General features: G+C 48.6%; 1 protein-coding gene across 1 annotated transcript; it reads right to left on the reverse strand.

The window, feature by feature from the left end:
- Window positions 1–15,954: 15,954 nt before the first annotated feature.
- On the reverse strand, window positions 15,955–22,977 carry ZFP36L2 (ZFP36 ring finger protein like 2). Its single transcript, XM_083733489.1, has 2 exons — window positions 20,478–22,977; window positions 15,955–19,625 (listed from the first exon to the last, which is right to left on the reverse strand). The coding sequence occupies exons 1-2, from the start codon at window positions 20,880–20,882 to the stop codon at window positions 18,084–18,086; spliced, it is 1,947 nt and encodes a 648-aa protein (XP_083589615.1). The 5' UTR covers window positions 20,883–22,977; the 3' UTR covers window positions 15,955–18,083.
- Between the last annotated feature and the right edge of the window lie 140 nt (window positions 22,978–23,117).

The following is a 23,117-nucleotide window of genomic DNA, read 5'->3' on the forward strand; positions in this document are numbered from 1 at the left end:
GGCCAGCACAGAGACTCAGAGATGAATAGTGAAGTTAATTCTTTATTCAAGGAAACAGAATATACATGGGGAAACCTATGGCATGACTGGCCCCAGTAATGATATTGGCAAAACTGACAATCTGGGTCTCCTACTTTGTCCTAAGCCTCCTCCCTGTCTGGCTGTCTTCTCAGCAATCTTAAGATCTGCTGGGGAGAGGCTCTCTGAGCTTTCTGCCCTAGCATGCAAAACTTTCCGAGCCCTTGGAGACAAGAGGGCAGGAGAGCTAAACACAGTAGGACCTGCCTGCTCCTGTGAACCTGTCACAGCTTCCACCCCACCTCCTCCTCGGCTGCCTGTTCTGTGTCTGCAGTGTCTTCCGTCTTTCTCACTTAAGCCTGTTGCTTGTTCACCACCACCCTCTTCCTTCTCTGAACTATCTTCATTGTCCCACCACCATTATAAGTTCCAGGCTCAGATTCACTACCCAGGGCTCCTTGTTAATCTGAATATATGCCAGCTCAGACTACTGGTCCATCTCAGTAGTTTCTACACCGATTGGCAGCAGCTCCCTACAGTTTCAGACATGGACCCTATCAGAGGTTGAATTTGAGACATTTTGCTCTACCATTGAGCTCTGGGGAAGGGTCCATAGGTCCATAGTGGAGAACATGATTTGCATATGAAAGGTCCCGGGTTCAAACCCAAGCATGCTGAAGTAGAGCAGGGAGAGACTGGGGCTGATGTGAGTTGCAGCGCAAAACATCTGGAGGGCACTAGCTTGGCGAAGACTGAACTAAGTTCCAAAGGCTGACGGAACGGTTCAGTGAAGGTGAGCTAGATTGAGGTGGGGTGTGTGTGGCATATTTCAAAGCACACATAGAAGAACCACTAAAATTAATGGCGTATCTATTAAACTTAGGGACGTGGGTGGCGCTGTGGGTTAAACCACAGAGCCTAGGACTTGCCGATCAGAAGATCGACGGTTCGAATCCCCGCGATGGGGTGATCTCCCGTTGCTCGGTCCCTGCTCCTGCCCACCTAGCAGTTTGAAAGGACGTCAAAGTGCAAGTAGATAAATAGCTACCACTCCGGCGGGAAGGTAAACGACGTTTCTGTGCACTGCTCTGGTTTGCCAGAAGCAGTTTAGTCATGCTGACCACATGACCTGGAAACTGTACGCTGGCTCCCTCGGCCAGTAAAGCGAGATGAGCGCTGCAACCCCAGAGTCGGCCACGACTGGACCTAATGGTCAGGGTTCCCTTTACCCTTTACCTTTATTAAACTTAGCCAAAGTGCACACAGGTACACAGGTTCAGCTGCCTTCTCTCTCTCTCTCTCTCTCTCTCTCTCTCTCTCTCTCTCTCTCTTTTTCAAACAACTGCCAAAATGGAGCATGAAGATCAGAGCAAATTCCTACAGTGAGCATGTCATTTCATAGATCTGGGAATTGCTCATCATAAAGAAATTGCCACAAAAGTTGTGTAAACGTGAGTCTTCCATAGTTTTCCATTGTTTCATTAAAAAAAAGGACTTGATGAGAAAACCACAGTTTTAAGCCCAGCTCAGCTGACTGAGATGATAATAAAAAATACCATCCAGAAGTCAAATCATACTAAGGAAAAAGATGCCCCATCCATTTTTTGCTATACTGTATATCACAGATGGGGAACCTCCATCTAGCAGGCTGGATTTGACTAGCAAGGCTTCTCCTTTGAGTCTTCTCAAAGCCCGCCCACCCACAGAACAATTAGGGATTTTTAAAGCCCCCGTTGGGCCAATGGTTGTTTTAAAAAGCATAAATGCTGTGTAAAAGACTGGAATGAGGGTTGAGGTGCAGTTTGCAGCTGGAAAGAGAAAATTGTGAGGGGCTGGCAGCTCCTTGGCAGAGTATCTGCTCTGCATGCAGAAAGCCCCAGATTCAGTCTCCAGGGAGGATCATGCAAAGATTGTGTGGTGTAGTGGTTAGTGTCGGACCAGGACCTGGGAGAGAAGGGTTCAAACCCCACTTGCCTTGGTGACATTGGGCCAGCCACCGTCTCTTTGTTTAGCCTACCCCCATGGAACTGCTGTAAAGATAAAATGGGGAAGATAAGAGGTATGGACGCCTAAACTCCTTGGAGGAAAGATGGGATGCAATTGTTGTCAACAGGTAGCAGATAAGCCTCCTCAGGGAGATCATTGTGCAAAAGAAATGCCATGACCTTTGGAGCACAGTAGGTTCTACACAACCTCTGCACAACTGAGCTAAATGTAATGTGCTAATTTGAGAGGACCAACTATTTATTTAATGCATTTATACCCCTGCAAGGAGCTGAAAGGTGGCATATGGCGTTCTTCCCCCCCCCCCCACAACCACCCCGTGAGCAGGTTAGGCTGAGAGGAGGTCACTGGCCCAAGGTCACTCAGCAAGCTCCATGGCCGAGTGGGGATTTGCACCCTGGTCTTCCAGGTCCTAGTCCAACACCCTAGCCACTAGAACCACCCTGGCAAGACAGGGGAGAATGGGCTGCATGGAATATAATAAAAATAACAGACCATTTGCTGCCCTCTAATGGTACCCCTGAAGCTACCACCTGATAGGGCAGGTCCAAGGGATGCGGAAGTGCAACTTGAGAGCGATGACACTGGTGTAAAACTGTGCAGGTGGAGCATCTGTTGCAGGCATGGGGCTGTATTCAACTATTCACATCAGTGAACCTAAATTAGTAATGTCTACTAACTTCAGTGGATCTACCCTGGATGCAACAGGACGGTTATGGTCAGACCAAGGCTGGTTCAAGACGTTTTGCTGCCTGAGGCAAAGGGCAAGATGCCATAGCCACTTCTCCATATTCAGAAGACAGTGAACCGGATGGCATCCATCACCACATGCAAGACTAGCTAACGCAGGACACACCAAGCTCTGTCCTCCAATACCTTGCCACCGCTCTTTGACCCTCCCACTCCCTGCGTCTGAAGGAAGAGACAACTGCTTCACTCTGCCTAATGGCATGGCTGGCCCTGGTCAAGCCAGCGGGAAGAAAGCTCTTATTTATGAACATGTTCCAATGGCACCAGTTTTCCATAAAAGTGTGAGAAGATCAGACCAGTGGCTCATCCAGTCAAGGATCCTGGGCTGCATCTAGAGGCATCAAAAAAGCATTTCAGGAAAACGCAGCGTGAACTTTATTATGGGAAATCACGTTGGCGAAAGACGGGACTCCACAGCACCATCTGGTGTCACCGTGTTATAACACATATATAACACGTTTTCTTGATTAACGTACCTGTGTCCCTGGTCTCACAGCAGCCAACCAGAAGCTCCTGGAAAGCCTGAAAACAGCACCCTTGTGATCTTCAGGTGTATTCAGATGCCTCTGACAGAAGAAGTAAGACAGGCTTTGCAGTCATAGAATCATAGAATTGGAAGAGACCACAAGGGCCATTGAGTCCAACCCCCTGCCAAGCAGGAAACACCATCAGAGCACTCCTGATATATGGTTGTCAAGCCTCTGCTTAAAGACCTCCAAAGAAGGAGACTCCACCACACTCTTTGGCAGCAAATTCCACTGTTGAACAGTGGTTGGTTTAGCACAAAGCAGAGATATTCCTTAAGACGCTCTTGCAGAGTATTTTGTTGCTTTCTTTGCAGCTGCCAAGAGGACTTCCTTTGAAACAAGGAGAACTTTCAGGAGATTTTTCAGCATGAACTCAGGCCTAAAGAATGCCGAAACAAGGCAGCAGAAACTCTTTTCACAAGAGGAATTCCCCAAGGGCAGAAGATGAATCTAGGAGCCTGACTTGTCACCAAGGGCTGAGAGTCAAATCTCTGCCCTGTCCATTTGCATAAAGAGAAGGGGAAACTGAGCCGCTTATCTGTGTGGTTGCTGAATCATGCCCTGGGGCTGCTTGGTCCACACTCCCAGGGCCAGCCCGAGGCATTCTGAAGCCCGAAGCAAAGTGCCTCGGGAGTAGGGGCACCTGCTTTTCATGCAGAAGGCACTGAGTTCAATCTCTGACATCACCAGGTAGAGCTGATGCTTGAAATCCCAAAGAGCTGCTGCCAATCAGTGAAGACTCACCTAGATGGACCCATAATCTGATTCAGTGTAAGAGAGCTTTCAATGTTCCCATTCCACGTGTAGAAGCCAGGAAGGCAGGTACCAACTAACAGGACAGCATCCACAATGGCACCAAAGGCTAGTAGGCTTGCTAGCTTGCGGGGCACAAGGCAAGCCATGTAGCATGCAGAGCTGTCTCCAGCACCTTGCCAGCAGTCCCTGCTGCTTCACTCTGCCTAATGGTAGGGCTGGCCCTGCGGGGTTCTCACTGATGCCCTTGAAACGGGAGAAAATCTTCCCACCAACACGGTACAGCTTGGCCTTTGTAACAGGGATTCTATCAGAGTACGATAAGTCTTTCCTTCTGCTGCTCCTCCACACTTCACCCCAGACACTTAATTAGTAGATACAGAACCTACCCACTCTTGCAGATTAAGTCTCACTTTAACTGGCTGGAACTGGTAGCTGACCAAGAACTTTGCGGGTTTTCTGTGGGTGTTGGGGGGGTCCAACAGGACAGGTACACATGGTCTTCATGCCTGCTCCCTAGCTCTGAGATTCTCATTCCTGGGAGCTCCTCCAAACCTGGCATATTTTCTCGATCTGACTGAAGCAAAATGCTTTTATTCAGTGACCAGGGATAAGTACTGTTTCAGCAGTGTGTGTGTGTCTTTATGTAAGCCGCTTTTTCTTCCACAGTCAAGCGGTGTACAGTGGTACCTCGGGTTACATACGCTTCAGGTTACAGACTCCGCTAACCCAGAAATAGTACCTCGGGTTAAGAACTTTGCTTCAGGATGAGAACAGAAATCGGGCGGCGGCACGGCAGCAGCAGCAGCGGGAGGCCCCATTAGCTAAAGTGGTGCTTCAGGTTAAGAACAGTTTCAGGTTAAGAACGGACCTCCGGAACGAATTAAGTACGTAACCAGAGGTACCACTGTATACATTTTATGAAATACCGGTAACTAAATTATGAAATCAATGTGCGCCTGTTTTAGGTGTGACACTACCTTGAAGCTATCGCTGCAGGAAAAAACTATGGTCTCTGTAATTCAGGACACTGAGGTACTGTAGTATCTGGACGTACGCTTTGCCAGCCTGATGCTCTCTGGATGTTGTTGGACTACAACTCCCAGCAGTCCCGTGGCTGGGCCTGCTGGGAATTGTAGTCCAACAACATCAGGAGGGCCCCAGGTTGGCAAAGACTGCGCTAGAGTGCTTGGCTTTGACTAGGAGAGGCTAGGGGCTCACATTTTCATGTCCCCAGGCAGTCTTGAGCAAGTCCACAGGTCTGGTGCGGTGATAAAAACGTATGGCCCCCTCGTAAATTGTTTCCATCTCTTTGGAAAGCCGGCGAGGGCTACAAAGGTAGCTTAATACATCCTGGAGCAGACATTTATCTCTCACACACACAACTTTAGCACACTTTGTTAACTCTACGCAAATACATGGAATTGTTTGCAACATTGTCACGACTCCAAGCTTGTTGCAATCGCACCCCAAGTAGATTAATACCAGGAACTAACCAGAAGAACAAGCGGGGCTGGGGGGGGACGGGGGGGAGAGAGAGATCATTTAAAAGGAGGAAACTCAGGAGGAGCAGGCGAGGCAGTATCTTATGATTTATTCTCCGATCAAGCCATGAATTCTTCTCCTTATAAATATTTAAAAATATTTGGGTCAAACGCCACAGTTGGGACGGAGCGTAGCTGCTGACTAATCCTGAGTAGTTATACTGGCCTGTACGAGGTCAGAGCACTGTGCAAATATTTACCAATCGATGAGGTGCTCCAGTGTCATGTCTCAGCTGAAACCGTAGAATAAGAACCAGTGGTTTGAACGAGGGAACTGGAGGAGGTTGGGGGTTGGATACATCAGCTCCTTGAAGTCTCTCTGCATGGAGAGCACTGGTTGAATTTGGCAATTGCATATATATCTATATAGCCCATAGGTTCACCCCTAAGGGAGGAACCGTTACCCTGAGTTTGCCAAACTTTACTGGCAGGGATGGAAGATCAGGGAGACTTTCTAGGTAGATCCTGTCTGGACAAGATTTCCCTGTATCCTCTGGGGCAGATGTCAAAGGTCTGAGGAGAGATCTGGGCGATCCAGTTTCTGCCGTGGCCAATCTGATTCAGCAATTGCGTTTCTTGGCTGCTCCTGTCCCTAAGGCCCTATGTGAGGGACTTCCTGACAATTTGCACTGCCCCTCCTATCCCTAGGGCCTGGTGTGAAGGGTTTAGTCAAACCAGCCGACAATCCCCTTCCCTCACACGTTTATAAATGTGGGGAAATAAAAAATAATTATGTGAGCCCTCAATTGCAGTAGTCCAGATGGAACCAGTTTGACTATCTCATTTGCTCTTCATGACCACATTAGCGGGGGGCAGGAATGGTGGGTGGTGGTGAATGGGAAATGTTCCAGCGCTTTATTTTTCTGCAGAAAATTTCCTGTTTCAGAAGTTTGTTATTAACAATGAACGGGTTCCCACTGCAGATATTCTATTAGGCTGTTTCAAAGTGTTTTGGCTTTGCTTACTGCAGTGGTTTCTCTGGGCCACACTTTCAGAACGAATATTTGTTCTTCCTTTCCCATGAAAGCCATTCCAAGGCAGAATCCAACTATTCCGTTATTTCTTTGGTCAAGGTCTAATGCTCTTTCGTTATTTGCAGGGTGGTTCGCCGTATTAAGAAAAAGCACAATGGACTAGATGCAGACACATCTTCCCACTGGAGTCTGATCCTAAAGTGCATCTGGTACCAGGAAAGGAGTTGAGGAAGAGTCACTTTTCTTCCCCTTGCAGCTGCCCATACAACTTGCCATGTTGCTCTGGAGGGTCCCTCACCTCCAAGGAAGATTTTCAATGGCAAGAGGAGACTGCAGGAAACTGGTGACAATTGACTTCCTCCTGAAGGAACGTCTCCACCCCCATCGCTCAGCCCAGACACTGAGGTCCAGCCCTGAGGGCCTTCTGGCGGTTCCTTCACTGTGAGAAGTGAGGTTACAGGGAGAAGGCAAAGGGCCTTCTCGGTAGTGGCACCCACCCTGTGGAACACCCTCCCATCAGATGTCAAGGAAATAAACAACTATCTGACTTTTAAATGACATCTGAAGGCAGCCCAACCAAAAGATACAATTAGTTCCTCCCCTGTTGTGTTTTAGGTGGGGCCTGATGAGCTCCCCCCCCCCCCCCAGTTTTCTTTCAAAATAGATGGCTTTTGTGGCTGAAATGTTGCTTTCACTGGCTGTGAGGGGTTAGAAGGCAGAGGGCCTTCTCGGTAGCGGCGCCTGTCCTGTGGAACGCCCTCTCATCAGATGTCAAGGAAATAAACAACTATCTTACTTTTAGAAGACATCTGAAGGCAGCCCTGTTTGGGGAAGCTTTTAATGATGGGTGTTTTATTGTGTTTTTAATATTCTGTTGGGAGCTGCCCAGAGTAGCTGGGGAAACCCAACCAGATGGGCAGGGTATAAATAATAAATTATCATCATCATCTAATAGCTATTCTGCTCTTTCTGTTTTTTTTATCTTTAATTGTAAATTTTGATGTTTTGATTTAAAAAAAAATCATATTCTGTAAGCTGCCTTAGAAATACATTCATATTTTGAAAGGTGGCGCTAGAAGTCTAATAAAATCAAGCAAGGAAGCAGAACAACATTTACCCTCAGGCTTCAAAATCAGAGACTTCCAGCTCTCACACTTGAGTTTTAATGCACCCGGATCACAGTGCGCACAAGAAGTGGCGTGTCCGCTATTTGAAACAAACCTGTGCGGATGCATTTCTATACAGCATGAGAGGCCGTTAAGAAATCTCAGTTGTCAGTTCCCAAAACACTCAGCTTAATAACTCCAAGACTGGGGCTTGCGTAACATCACATGTGCTAAAATATTTCCCATGAGCGCAAGAATGTTACTGCTGACCATCTGCTGTCTTGCACAACCATTCCTGTTGTATGAGTGGGGGTGGGGGAAAGGCACACAAGTGCTCTGTCAAGCCCATGACACCGCTGGAACAAGAGGTGAAGAGTCATCAGTCACATCCGCACAACATTTTTTAAGCAGTCTTGTATCACTTTCACAATAATGGCTCCGCCTGCCCCCCAAGAATCCTGGGTACGCAGACTGAGACCCTACCTGCCTGCGCACAATCTCGCCAGAATGGTGCATGCTCTAGTTATCTCCCACTTGGACTACTGCAGTGCACTCTACATGGGGCTACCTTTGAAGGTGACCCGGAAACTACAACTAATCCAACATGCGGCAGTTAGACTAGTACCTGGAAGCAGCAGCCGAGACCACATAACACCATTCCTGAAAGACCTACAATGGCTCCCAGTACGTTTTCAAGCACAATTCAAAGTGTTTGTGCTGACCTTTAAAACCCTAAACGGCCCTCGGCACAGTATACCTGAAGGAGCATCTTCACCCCTATCGTTCTGCCCAGACACTGAGGTCCTCCTCTGAGGGTCTTCTGCTGGTTCCCTCACTGCGAGAAGCCGAGTTACAGGGAACCAGACAGAGGGCCTTCTAGGTAGTGGCACCCGCCCTGTGAAATACCACCAGATGTCAAGGAAATAAACAACTACAGTGGTACCTCTGGTTAAGTACTTAATTCGTTCTGAAGGTCTGTTCTTAACCTGAAACTGTTCTTAACCTGAAGCACCACTTTAGCTAATGGGGCCTCCTGCTGCCACTGTGCCGCCGCTGCACGATTTCTGTTCTCATTCTGAAGCAAAGTTCTTAACCCGAGGTACTATTTCTGGGTTAGCGGAGTCTGTAACCTGAAGCGTATGTAACCTGAAGCATATGCAACCCAAGGTACTACTGTATCTGACATTTAGAAGATATCTGAAGGCAGCCCTGTTTAGGGAAATTTTTAAAGTTTGAAGTTTTATTCTGTTTTTAATATTCTGTTGGAAGCCAATCCAGAGTAGCTGGCGTAACCCAACCAGAAGGGCGGGGTATAAATTATTATTATTATTATTATTATTATTATTATTATTATTACTGCTACTACTTAGAATTGTAGCATTGTGAGGGGTTCCCCAGTAACTCACAGCACCCTTAACAAACTACAGTTCCCAAGATTCTTTGTGGGGAAGCAATGACTGTTAAAGTGGCATAAGAATGCTTTTAATGGATGGTGTGGATGCGATTTATCATCTCTTGAAAGTAAAAGCAGGGCTGGCACCAGAGTTCAGACCCTCACCTTAACCAGGACAGCACCTAGCCTTTTCTGTGCTACCATATGCCTTCTCTGCTGCTGTTGCTACTTCGGCCGGGCAACTGAACATGCCTAATCTGGCTATAAGTCAATGGAATGAGTTTAAGAGTTCTATAGGCTGGGAAATTACCGTACATTTACAAAGTGGTTGGAAACTGAGCTTAGCTCCCATTCAAAAGTAGCACCACCTCCTGCCACTGAAGAGCATTCAGGGTCCTCTCCATAGAAATCTTTAGTAAAAGGCAAAAGATTGATACGACCTGAAGAGAAACCAGAGTTTATGTGTTAGGAAAACAATGTTATTTATATACAGTATCTACATAACAATGTATGGAAGTGCAACTGATTGTATTTAGTGTAATTCTTCCTTACTGTATTTTTTTGCACTTATTTTCACTCTTTCTTTCATCACTTTATTTTCTACAACTGAATTCTTTTAATAAAATATGAAACTATTAAACGGTAGAAGGCTACACTTGGAAAGGTTGCAAATACCTTAGGAAGGTATCGTGTGCACATTAAAAACAAAATGCAAGGGCAGCATAAAAATGCTAGAGTTATAATCATTAAGATAGTGATAGCTGGGTGACTTTGAAAGGTGAAGTTTGCAATACTCTGTCCTTGAAAACAGCACAGGGAAGGGGGCTTCAGCTGATACTGAACTGGATAGAAAATGCATTCCTTCCCCAAACTTGTGAACGTGATCTACAATAAGGTGCTGGCTAAGAGACACAGCTGCAAGGCAATAATTTCCTGGTTGTGATCATCCTTTTGCCATGACTCAGTAGGGGGACTTAAGCAACACACTGTCAGTTATAGCCCTCCAGTTCACAACAGAAAAATAATAATTCACACTCAAGTCACAGGGTTATTGTAAACATTACTGAGACAAAGCACAGCTATAATAAATCCAAGGTGTTAAGTCTTGCTAGATCTTTTCACAAAAGATCCATAAAGCATATCACAGTCTCCAGGAGGGCTGTACCATGGCTCAATGGCAGAGAATATGTTTTGCATGCGAAAGATCCCAGGCCCAATTCATGGCATCTTCAGGTGAAGGGGGGCAAAGTTTGGATGTAGCAATAAACATTTGAATCCCAAACTGTGCATCGAATCAAGCCGGCTGCATAAACCATGGTTTGAAGTCAGCATGTTTCTGTAAACTGTAGTTAATAGTAATGGCATTTCATCTGGTTTCAGACATAATGCTAAACTGGCCTAGTTTAAGCAATGACAAACCTAGACAGCATCTTAAAAAGCCGAGACATCACCTTGCCGACAAAGGTCTGTATAGTTAAAGCTATGGTTTCCCCAGTAGTGATGTATGGAAGTGAGAGCTGGACCATAAAGAAGGCTAATAGCCGAAGAATTGATGCTTTTGAATTATGGTGCTGGAGGAGACTCTTGAGAGTCCCATGGACTGCAAGAAGATCAAACCTCTCCATTCTGAAGGAAATCAGCCCTGAGTGCTCACTGGAAGGACAGATCGTGAAGCTGAGGCTCCAATACTTTGGCCACCTCATGAGAAGAGAAGACTCCCTGGAAAAGACCCTGATGCTGGGAAAGATTGAGGGCTCAAGGAGAAGGGGGCGACAGAGGATGAGATGGCTGGACAGTGTTCTCGAAGCTACCAGCATGAGTTTGACCAAACTGTGGGAGGAAGTAGAAGACAGGAGTGCCTGGCGTGCTCTGGTCCATGGGGTCACGAAGAGTCGGACACGACTAAACAACAACAATATATATATAAAGAAGTGAATGCGCTACACCAGAGGAAAGGGAAAACGTGTGCATGAACTCATGGCTCAGGGTAATTAACAAAGCAGTAAACCATAGTTTATCACTGCATCTGAATGCAGCCGGGTTCGCTAGCCAAGAAGAGCTGCTAGTCATGGCAGATAATCCCAGGCTAGATGGCCCAATAATCTCCTGCAATGTAAAATAAACTCATGTGTTCTGCAGATGAGGCAATCCTGAGAGATGTTATCATGCTTTTGTGTTATAACATGGTTCTAGGGGGAAGTATTCTTCCTCATTACCCTCGGGATAAAACAGGAAGAGTTCTTTCTAAGTTTCAAATGCAAGGCTTTAATTTACGACTTGGAGCCGCTACAATACAACTCGACCATTTTAGGATTTGGGATGGTTTTCTTTTGGTCCCCAAATTATATTAGAAGCTGAAGGCACCCAGTTATGTCTGAAGGCCAGACCACTGCTCAGGGTCCTGGGCGGTGGCTTCTTCAGGGGGGATTTTCTGGGCCCAGTTCTGCAACTCACAAAGAGCTTAAGCAAGATCCAACCCAGCTGCTGCAAATTCCAGGTTTTCAGCACTTGAAGATAGAACACACTAATGCAACAACTCCAGCTCAAAGCCTGGCCAATGAATTAAGATCCGCCAAAACAAAAGCAAGAGGCTTTCCGAGAAAGCAAGGGTTTGGCGGTGAATATAAATGGATTTATTATTGTTGTTATTTTAGTCTGAAAGGGGAAAAGCAGCCAGTTTGGTTGCAGCCCTAAGTTCCTTTCCATGCTTGGTTTAGAAAAGGAAGCTGACGGCGCTTTCCCAAGACTTGCAACCTTCAAACGGCCCTTAATTCATGCAAAGGAACTGGAGCACGGTTAAAAACAGCCGCTCCTCGGCTTTGCCGAATTGGCCAAAGAACAGCAGCAATCCCACGGAAAGAGCAAAGGCGGCCTTACGCAAGAACGTCAGCTCCACGTGGGAAGAAACCCACTGCTTTCAAGGGTAGCGGTGCATTGCTTTACTAGTCCTTTCCTCATAGCCCTGATGGGTTAGACCTGCCTACCCAACAACGCCAGGCCTGATGGGCACCTCCATTTAACTCTTCCTTGCTTCCCTAAGGCAGCAGCAGCATGAAACCTGCACCATGCCCATCGCCTTGGATTATTGGCACCACCGGCTGGGGCTGACGGACAGCCACGGGCTCCTTTGACCCTGATATAAGGAAGCGTATTGTGCCGAATTATACCACTGCTCCACAGCATCATATCCTGCTATGTGTAAAGGAGATGCTGCACCACAGAGCGATGCTCATCCAGATCAACCATGCATTTGCTTTATATTTTATATGGGCACATTTCGGACACTTCACTGCAGCAAAGCAACCACCTGACACCAGTGAAGTGCTTGTCATTGCATTGCAACAGGTAGGATATGGCAGTTATTGTCTGATCAGTGAGTAGATGGGAGACTCCTTGAGGAAGCCAACTCCTACCTGTCCAGCCCCCCACCCCCATATTTTATTCCAATTGGCACCCCTGTTGGGGACCGGTATGTAGGCTGCCTTGAGATAAACTAATGGGCGTGATTCAGTATAAAGGCGGCATCCTATGTCCCCAAGTTCCTCCTTCCTTTCGGCTCCTTTGGGCAAACTTCTTGCCTCTTCTCCACAACATTTAATGCCCACCATCTTTGAAACCTTCCCTACAGCTTTATACCTTGGGCTGAGTTCCCACTTCCCAAAGACACAGAAAACCTTTATGATGCTTTCCCAGAAACACATACGACTGCAAGAGTCTTCTGCAGGCAGCTTTCAGCCTTAGGAATCCTTATACCAACAGCCGTGATAATCTCCCTTCACCGTGTTACATAGTGAAAATCCAGAACTCTAGGGCAGCAAGTTGTGGAAGGCTGAGCTGAAATGTTTTGGTTTTTTTAAAGTGCATGGAACTATTCTTCATTATGGCCTGAGATCTAACTAGGGCAGATCCACATTCCACAGCACACATTTAAGGTGCATTCAATACATGACTTCTCCCAAAGAATCATGAGAACTGTAGTTTCTCTCCCGACCTACGGTTTCCAGTATTTTGAATAAACTAGTTCCCAGTATTCGTTGGAGACATGTGCATTAACTGTATGGTGCTGTTGGACTTGAATTCCAATGGTGCTTCAGAACTTACTCCAATGCAGCTCCCCTTAGGCTGCTTTCCTTAACCTGCCTCCCTCCAGATGTTCTGAACTACAATCCCCACCAGCCCCAGCCAGCATGGCCAGTGGAGCTGATGGGGGTTGCAGTCCCAAACATCTGGATGGTGCCAGGCCAGGGAAGACTGCAAAGGTACAAAAGGACATACCTTAATGGAACTTCATGGCATAGTATAGACAGACCACGATTCTTTTGCCATAAGAATGCAGCATTCCAAACTTCCTCCAAGAAACTAGATGCACTGCACATCCCCATAAAGCAGCAGGAAGCTGATACACCTGGGCCTGTTTTACCTGCTTCTCCTAATTCTGATATATCTTAGCAACTCATACAAACGTTAGAATGGTTTCAAGAGCAAACAATTGGTTCTAAAATATCTTCGTGGCACAGGCTGCAATTTGACCACCAGTACTGATCTTTTTAGCGCACACCACAAAAATAGCTGAACGCTAGACCAAATGTGTGTAATACGAAACAGCTGCTTTTCTGGCTTCACATCCCAATCAGGAAACACCAAACTGTGCTGCTATGACTCACACCCAGCGCCTATTAATGAATAAAGGGCTAGAAGATAGAATACAGGCTGCAGGGGAGAGAATAAAACCATCCCAGATAAGGTATTTAGGCAGTTACATTTTGTTTTTAGTTTGATTTCAATATCTAGTGCTGTATTTAAGAGACCAGGCTAAAATTCTCTCAAGTCCATGGTTTGAATTTGCCTCTGTTACAGCCAAGTCATTGTTGTGCTTGGGTCTATTTACATGATGGGTATAATTCTGGTTCCGCTTACAGGGTTTTTGTAATGACATAATCCATTTTGGGAGGCTTCAAGTCAAAATTGTTGAGTTGAGCTTTTTTTTATGAAGAAGGCGTTTTTTAGGGGTTCAGGTCATATTGGGCTTTTTTTTAGGGAGGAAAGCCCTGTTGAGCTTCTTGGGGGGGGGGGAGCGGAGCCAGTGGTCTACCACAGGCGACCACAATCTACTTGTTGGACGTGCCTGATCCACAGTATGTGAAGCTCTTTTATCCATCTAACGAGCTACACAAATTAATGAGCACTATTATAACACACACTTGTTTCAAGGATAGAAGGAATGCAATTTATTACTACATACTGCAAAAGTCAAATCCGATAGACGGCAAACTTGCCCACAATCAAGGTGAATGCAGGCACAGGTATGCACATTCTGCATTCCCCAGCAGGCAGAAACAGAACAAGCATTGGGGAATTGTCAAGCACAGCAGGCCCCAATACTGCCTGCATTCCAAATTGGTGCCACAGGTCATGAAAGCCTAAAAAGCAGGGGTAGTCAACATGGTGCCCTCCAGATGTTATGGACTAGAAGTCCCATAAGCCATGACTATTGGTCATCTTGGTCAGAGCAACTGGGAGTTATAGTCCTCAACATGTAGAGGGCACCATAGAGATGCTGCTTGCATGGGTATTGGTTCTATTACATACACATGCATGCAAATATTAGAACAGCACCATTGCAAACCAGAATACCAGCTTCTAAACTTTGTAAAGTTACAAGTTCTGTTTCTTAGCTTTTCCAGGAAGGTGTCTATGCCTGTCACCAAGGCCTCCTATAAAAATGACTGTCTAATTACCCAACCACCAAATACTAATCTATAGAAACCACAACCACAAAACCAAAGGCCAGAGTCTCTGAAATAATGGGAACTGCCTTTGGTGGCATGCCTACAGACTAGCAATGAGCAAACATTAATTTCAGTACTTAAGTCAGTCCCAAGCTTTGTTCAACTACAGAACATGTGGGTAGCAGCACTGCATTCTAGCAAGCATTTATAGATGTCCTGGCAGCACAGCAAGGCCACATTAACCTTAAAGCAGGCAAAAAAAAAAAAACCTGATTAATCATAGGCAAATCAATTCATTTCAAAGTTTGTGGAACTTATTAATGGAGATGGGGTGAATAGGTTTACTAACAGGCCTCCATGTGTCCAATATCACAATAACTAATCAAGCTCTGAAAAAGGAAACATTCAATATAGCAAGCATTTTGGGCCAATGCTCTCACAATGGCAGATGAGAGAATACCCTGCTTTGTACCTTAAAAAATTTGGCTTCCCAGAGTTCCCTGGTAGCCTGCCATCTTCCCCACATGCTAGTTTTGTGTGTGGAGGAAACATTTTTGTATGGATAATTAGTAATGGAAAACTGTTGAGTTTTGCTGGGATTGGTGAGTTGGGAGAGCCTGCGCTAGAATAAAGATGTGGTTTGTTTGTTTGTTACCTTCCATTTGCAAGAACTAGACAAAAATCCTACTTAGGGAAACATTAAGTGCTTTGTTGTTTAAAAAGCATTGAACTTATCCAGCTAAACCTCTGTGTTGTTACAAGGAAACATATTTTGAACAGGAATCAAGGATGAGCTGTGTATTATTCCCATACATCATTTCCTCCTGCTCTCCAGGCAAAGTTATATTCTATTGTTGACTTCCTTTATATTAATAAGTTGATCACTATTTTTGTAAAAACAATCAGCAGCTCTAAAGATCACAAAGGAAAGCCAGTTTCTCTCTCCTCCTCTTTCAAAAGTTGGATGCATACAGGACTGTGTGTGGTTTGAAATAGTACCTTGGAACCTTCTGGAACAAAAGTTTATTGGTTTTGGCAGCCTCCCAAGTATTTCTGCAGGAATGGAGCGATTCTGCAGTTCAAAACCAGGTTAATCTGTAGCTAAGACACCATACTGATAGGGCAGAACTAATAAAGAACCACCACCTTGCAGACATTGGCTTTTAATAGCTTGGGATTTTTTTTTCCTCAAGAGTTTTTATTGGGAGAACTACAAAACATTTACAGTACAAAGTTTACAGTCTCGCACTCCAAATTTGTAGTGAACTGACTCTCCAAAATATATTACAACTCAAGTTGACTTATCTTCTAGTTACATTCAAAACATACTTCTTTATGTTAAAGTAGTCCAAAGAGTACATAGTGCTGAATCTGTACCTATGTACGTTTTCTTTTCTTTTTTAATAAAAAAGGTACTGCTCATTCATCCATTCACCCTCCCATGAAAGTTTTGTATAACTCCTGACTTTTTTTCCAAACAAAAAGTTTCATGTTTTGGAACTGTAAAAGATATGATCCTGAACACATTTACAGGTTCAGGTCCCAAATGTGGCCTCCTTACTTACACGAGTGGTACAATTTCATGTAGTTAAAACCCCCAGCCCTACATTCAAATTCTCAAGCATTAAGAAAATACTCATTTGGTTGAGGAAGATTTAAGGCAAGCATGGACCCCTATGAAGGCACTGTGGGACGTAATACTGGGCTCCCCCTCCCCCCTCTTTATTGCTACATACTTTTTAACTATCACAGTGTGATTGGTGAAGTTAGGCAACACGAATACTTTTTGGTTAATTTTAAAAGTTTGAATTAGGTTTTGCCACTTTAAATTCTGATTGCAAAGTAGGTTTAAACTTGGACGGGTTACAACCATTGTACATTCTAAAAAAAACACAACCCATTGAAATTTCTCAAAACTACTTCCACAGCATTGAGTCAGATTTCTATATAAAAAAAGGCCAATGCAATCTTTCAATTTACGTAAACAAGGAAAGAAATTAATGAAATAAATATTACATACAATCTCTTAAATTAAGAATTTTACTCATTTACAATAAAATAACCAAGTGAAGTTACAAAAAGGCATATATTACTGTGAAAAGAACACACTCCACATTTTGCCGATTAATAATGGCAATCATAATTTAAACATAATAAAAGAATATATATCTATTGCTTTTCATCATACCCGATAAATACAGTATGAACAAATTACCAATGTATACTTTTCACAAGATAATAAATAAGTTAAATAGTTTCATATTGAGTTGTGCAGTGACTTGCGCAATCAACTCAGCTAAAAAAAAAATTAAAAAATCAGCAGTTATTCTCCAACAATTACAAACTAAATTCAGTTGAATGCTTCCAAATAAAGCAACAAAAAAATTGTTCTAAGCCAAACATCCACTAAGTGGTGGCAATGGAACCAATATTAAACTTTGGAATGGAAGTTTTAGCATGTTATAATATATATATAAGATATATATAAAAAAACTAGAGTGTTATCAAGGCATATTCTTGGCAGGATGTTGGATTTTTCTTTTAAAAGCTTATACATTTAGTATATTTACTTTAAATTTGATTGAAAGGCAAAAAGACCCCACACTCCTTACTTTAAATTCTTTTTTTGTTGTTGTATAGCGATCTGGAGGGACCTGGAATGCAGAGTTCATGGGCCTCCAGAATGATTGTTGACTCCTGGGGGAGTAGGATTGGGCAGAACTGTTTGCTAATGCTTATTATTACCCTTTGTCTCCTCCCCTCCCTATAAAACACACTTGGAAGATGGAATGGCTGCTGCTGCTGGTGCACATTTATAACCTAGTCTAAAAAAAAGGGGGGGGAGAAATCCTCTCCTTCCAGTCTCTTTAGATATATAAAAATAAGATTGTTCTCTTGATGACATCATTTGCCCTTTCACAAACTGGCATTTGTTCAGCTCTTGATAAAAGGGGGGGTGGGGGAAGCTTCTTTTTTAATGTCTCCTCTCTGAATTTGCTCAGCAATCAAAAGGATTTCTCTTGCTTAAAAAGGAACACCAAAAAAAGTGTGGGGGAGAAAACAGAAAAGGGTCTGTGCGAGCTTGGCTAGTATCTGGAGGCTGCTGCAGTCTCTGCTCCTGGTGAGAAGGCAGGGAAATAATAGGGGGCATTGAAGAGGGGAAAGGGGGTAGCTTGCCCAACGAGGGACCCTCCCTTCAAAAAAAAAAGCAGGGGTCCCCAAGGATTGACAACCATAGGACACCTGCCCTGCGCCCCCAAAGTCCCACTTTCTCCTGGCGCCTCCTTAGTCGTCGGAGATGGAGAGGCGGCTGAAGATGGGCAGGCGCCTGCCCGAGTCCAGGCTGGGCGACTCCGAGCCGCTGAGGCTGCCCGAGCTGAGGGAGCCGCTCAGGTAGCTCTCTCGGTCGGAAAGGGAATCCGGAGGGCTCGGCGGGGCGTCGAAAACGGGCGACTCGGAGAGGCGGCGCAAAGGCTGGAAGGTGAAAGGAGGCGAGGCCGGAGGGCCGGGCGGCGGGCAGCAGTTCCCGCCTCCTCCTCCTCCCGCCCCGCCGCTGCCGCCTCCTCCTCCGCCCGGCTGCTGGTGGCAGCGGTAGAAGGTGGCGGCCGCGTTGGCGAAGCAGCCGGCCGGAGGGGGAGGCGGCGGCGCGTGGAGGGCAAGCGGCGCGATGAGGCTGCCCAGCTCCTGGCCCGCCGAGAAGGCGAAGGCGTTGTTGGCGCACGGCGGGGAGGCCACCAGCTCGTCGCAGTACGAGCCGCCCGAGGAGCGCGCAGGCGGCGGCGTGCGAGACCCGCCGGGGCTTTCCAGGAGCAAGGCTGCCGCCGCGGCCGCTGCTGCCGCCGCTTCCAAGCCGCCCGGCGCCCCTCCGTGGTGGTGCTGGTGGTGGTGCGCCGAGAAGCCGGAAAAGCTGAGGCTGTGGTGCAGTTTGGGCCTGTCCCCTCCTCCTCCTCCGCCTCGAGGGTGGGGGATGCCGAAGCCGCCGCCCGCCAGCGGGTGGTCGCGGGCGGAGGGCGCGAAGGCGCGCAGGTCGCCGGTGCTTCCCGCGTGCGGCGGGTGCAGAGGGTGGTGGTGGCCGCCGCCGCCGCTGTGCGTCGGGGGCGGCGCGCTGGTCTGGTGGGGCGGCGGCTGGTGTTGCGGCGTCGCGGGGTTGGCGCCGCTGCCGTTGGCGGGCGCAGGGCGGCGCTCGTCGGCGTTGTGGATGAAGTGGCAGCGCGGCCCGTAGGGGCAGAAGCCGATGGTGTGGAAAGTGCGGCACAGCTCCGTCTTGTACTTGGGGTGGCGCGTCAGGCTGCGCAGCTCGTGGAAGCCGTGCGCGAACTGGCACTTCTCGCCGTACTTGCAGGCGCCGCTCTCCTCGAAGGGCCGGCACAGCTCCGTCTTGTAGCGCGTCGAGTTGATGGGAGCCCCGCCGCCGCCCCCTCCGCCGTTGCCATTGCCGCCGCCGCCCTTCCCCGCCGAAGAAGCCGCCACCACCACCACTTGCTGCTGCTGGAGCTGCTGCATGAGGTGTTGGCTGCGCTCGCCATTCTCGCTGAACGAGCGGTCTCGGAACTTGTTCTCCTTGTTCAGCAAGGCGGTGGTGGGGCTGCTGCTCCCTCCGCCGCCGCCGCCTCCTCCTCCGGTGCCAGGCTCCTTGAGGCCGCCGAAGGAAGAGGGCGAAGGCGACGGCGAGCCCGCCGGGAACTTGGCGTTGCCGTTAGCCAGAGCCTGCAGGTTGCTGGTCGAATGCCTCCGCAGGAAGCCCGGCGCGAAGTTGGAGCTGGGCGAAGTGCCCACGGGGCTCCCCACCGCCTTCTTGTCCAGCATGCTGCTCAGGGATTTCTCGGTCTGGGAGCCAGAAGGGAGGGTGGGGGAGAAGGGGAGAACGGGGCAGAGAAGGGAGGGAGAAAGGAAAGAAAAAGGGGAAAAAACGGTGCACCGTGACTGCCGAGAGCCTGGGCAAAGGACAGGGGCTTGCAAGTCTCCAGCACCTCTCTCTCTCTTTTCTGCACCAACCACAAGGGTCTTTCCTCAGCGGAATCGCCCAAGAGGAGCCCCCGCCAGCTCCAGTCGCGTTTCCACGCGGTCTTGGTTGTCAAGGCTCCCTCCCCTCCCGCTCCAAGCAGCTATCTGCAATTTAAAACTTTTCGAGGGGTGCTCCGAAACCCCTCCCACCAATCCGGAGGGGCTGCACGAAAGAGTTCCGATTCAACACTAGCAAGCTTCAGCTTCCACACATCTGCCATTGCAGTTTTAACACACCCACCCCACACGTACACTGGAATAATCACAAGGAAGATAAATGCAAACAACAACAACAACTGAGCACAACAACAGGCACTCCACTGCAAATATGCCCTTCTTCGCTGTCACCTCCCTCCATTACAAAGCGAAAGGCTACAAGAGATGCACGAGCAACAGGGAGCAGCAGGTTCCCTGGGAAGTTACTCAGAGCCTAAAAGTTTTAATCTTCCCCCTCGCAACTTGTTGCAGAACAAAGCCGTTCCTGCAGCTCGTTCCTCTGCATGCTTAGCAGGGAGTCTGTCCCACGGGGTTCAGCCAGACTCGCTCCCATGTAACCGTGCACAGGATTGCAGCCTTGGACAGGGTCTTTCTGCAAACCAGCTTTGCGCCAAAACTTCTCTGAACTATTTCAGCTCCCTGGTAGAGAGACAAGAGCGCGAGCTTCCCTGCCCTTACCTTGCACAAGAAGTCGATGTCGTAGAAGGCAGATAAGAGTGTTGTAGACATTTCTAGATCCTGTAATGGTCGGAAATGCAGGAAGGACCGAAAGATCCCACTTTCCTCGGAAGCTTTGGGTGAGCCACGACTGGATAGGAAAGGGCGGATTGCTTGAGAGCTGAAAAAGTCTATATAATCAATTTCCCAACCGAGATGGGGAAGCGGGTGCCCAGCCAAAGCGGCGGCCGCAGCTATCTCGAGTGCTGGAACTCCGCGACTGCCGTACACGCCCCATATATAAACGCCAGGACAGCGGGGAGGGACCCAACACTGACCCGGCCGGGGTCTCCCAGCAACAGCACCCAGAGGTTCCCCTCCCACCCAGCCTAGCCCGGCCTCTTTTGTCTCGGCGCTCCTTCTCATTGGGCGCCGCCAATTTTCTTTCAGCGGCCGGGAGAGGAGGGAGGTGGGGCAAGTTGGAGAAGTGATCCAGAAAGGAGGGGGTGAGGTCTCGGGAAGGGTCCTGTTCGCCAAAGAAAGTCTTAAGGCCGCGCAAAGCGTTCGGTTCCCCCCAGTCCTTGCTGTGCTAGGCACGCGCTGGAGGCTCGGTGGCTCGCATAGAGAAGGTACTGTTCCCTCTCTATAAGCGCGGCCAAAATACGCAGTCAAGGGTGCAGGTTTACTTTTCTCATCGGAACATGCACCAGGGAAGACATCCTATAAGGCTGGCTTATTTTCCACAATGCATTCTGTATACAAAAGGCTTGCTTAGTTATGGGCGGCGCAGTTTCCGCGAGGCTTGCAATAAACGCCATGTGCACAGGAAACTCCCATGAGGGTAACCGCCGGCAAAGCACGAATGCAGTTTGCTCGAGAATGCAGCGTGGCTCCTACACCTGCTGAACCTCAGGTTTGTAGTATGAAGAGGAAGGGGTTTCCGCAAGGCTTGTGCGCCGAGACCGCAACCCCTGTGCACGTTGAACTCGGGCGCTTACTTTGAGTAAACACGCATAAGCTCGGGTTGCAGGGTGCTTGCATCACGTGGGTGAATTACGAAACAATTGCTACTTGACAAAAGGTCTTTGAGCAGCAATGCATGTTAGCTCGGTGTCTGCACCCAAAGTGCAATTTTCTGCTGCATCATGCAGCACGGGCGTAAAGACACGATTGCACTCCAGGTCTAGGCAGCGTTGACGTACACAGAGAGCCCCCCTGGTCATGCTCTCTCCAGATTCGGTTTCTCCCCCACTACTCCGCGCGGAGGATCGGCCGCCCTCTTTGCGCGAAGCCCGCCCAGCTCCTTGCACGGCTCGGAAGTTTTCAAGTAAACACACGCTGGCATCGGGCTTTCCTGCCAGTTTCACACCCCCGCCGAGCCGTTCGGGAAGCTCGCAGCGAAGCATCAAAGGGCCTGGGAGTGAAACGGGACGCCCCTACAACTCCTCCTCTTCCTCCCGCCCAATCAAGGGACCTTGTGCCACGCAACAGGTTTTGGGAACAAAGGCTGCCCGCTTGGCCGTGTAACTGGCTGGACGGCACCACCGCTGCCCGCTGGGGTGTGTGATGTTTGCAAGAGAAAGAAGAAAGGGCGCTTTAACTCCTCAGCTGCTGGGTTCCTTGTTGCTCCAGAGAAGCCCCAGCCCGTGCGACCGTCCCGCTGCCGACTAGTTCCCAGACTTGGCAGCCGCTCAAGGTCTTGTGATCCGATTGGCGCAGCCAGCGCCTCGTCCTTTGACACACAGCCTCAAACTCCCCGCTCGCCGCTGCGCCTGGCCAGGGGAGGGCCGGGCTGACGCAGCACAGCTGCGGGACCGCGCGCCGGCGCTCGCCTTGCCCAGCCCCACCCCTTTCCTCTGGACCCTCGCCAAAAAAGAGGGAGAGCCGCGCAGCCTCCCCCTTCCACCTCCCCAAGTCCCTCCGCCGCGGCAATGAAGTCTCTCCACACTTTGGTCCCGGTTAATGAATTCAAGCCGGTCGCTTGGAGAGCTTGGAATGCGCGCGCCGATGGGCTCCGCGCGCGTTTGCTGGGGGAAGTGCAGGGGGACGCGCCGCGCAGTCGGAAGGAAGCCCCACGGCGCGCAACGGGGCGCGCTCTTCCCAGAGCAAGTGCGTCCGCCCCATATGGAACTGGCTTTGCCTACCAAGCAGTGCGTAATTCGGCCCCCCTTTGGCGAAGGCCGACTCTCAACGCTCCTTTTACTTTAGCAGCGGGGGAAGCTCCCCCACTCGCAGACCAGCTCAGCATCTTACGCAAGAACTAGCGAGCCTGGCCTGTGCGCGTTGACATGGGAGCTCGACCCAGTTCCCAGAGCGGGTGCGGGAAGGACTTGTTGCCGTCGGAGCTGCGCCTAGGCGCACCACGATGCCTGCATCCACTGAGCGCCGGGCTGCATCCATGTGGGGAGCAGAGAGGAAAGTGTCAGGCTCCCCGACTCCCCCCCCACACACTTTTCTTGCCCTTGACTGGTTTACAAAGGCGAGGCCGCCGTTTGATCTTCCTTTCAAGCGGCTGCTTCGGTGAGGCTCTCCAAATCCAGGGGCGCGCTAGCCACCAAGCTGCGCCCGCTGCCCGCCCGCCGCGTCCATTTGGTGCCCTGCTTCCTCCTTACAGGAGGCGGCCGCTCCGCAAGCGCGTGCGTGTGTGCGCGCGCGCGCCGC

The sequence above is a fragment of the Podarcis gaigeae genome (assembly GCF_964106915.1).
Source record: "Podarcis gaigeae genome assembly, chromosome: 3".
In the NCBI taxonomy this organism is placed as follows: domain Eukaryota; kingdom Metazoa; phylum Chordata; class Lepidosauria; order Squamata; family Lacertidae; genus Podarcis; species Podarcis gaigeae.

Bases quoted from the DNA above. Each gene is read 5' to 3' on its own strand.
- ZFP36L2 (XM_083733489.1), bottom strand. From the start codon at position 20,882: ATGAGAAGGAGCGCCGAGACAAAAGAGGCCGGGCTAGGCTGGGTGGGA. The intron at 19,626-20,477 runs GTAAGGGCAGGG...TCTGGCTCCCAG, and splicing joins ACATCGACTTCTTGTGCAAG to ACCGAGAAATCCCTGAGCAG.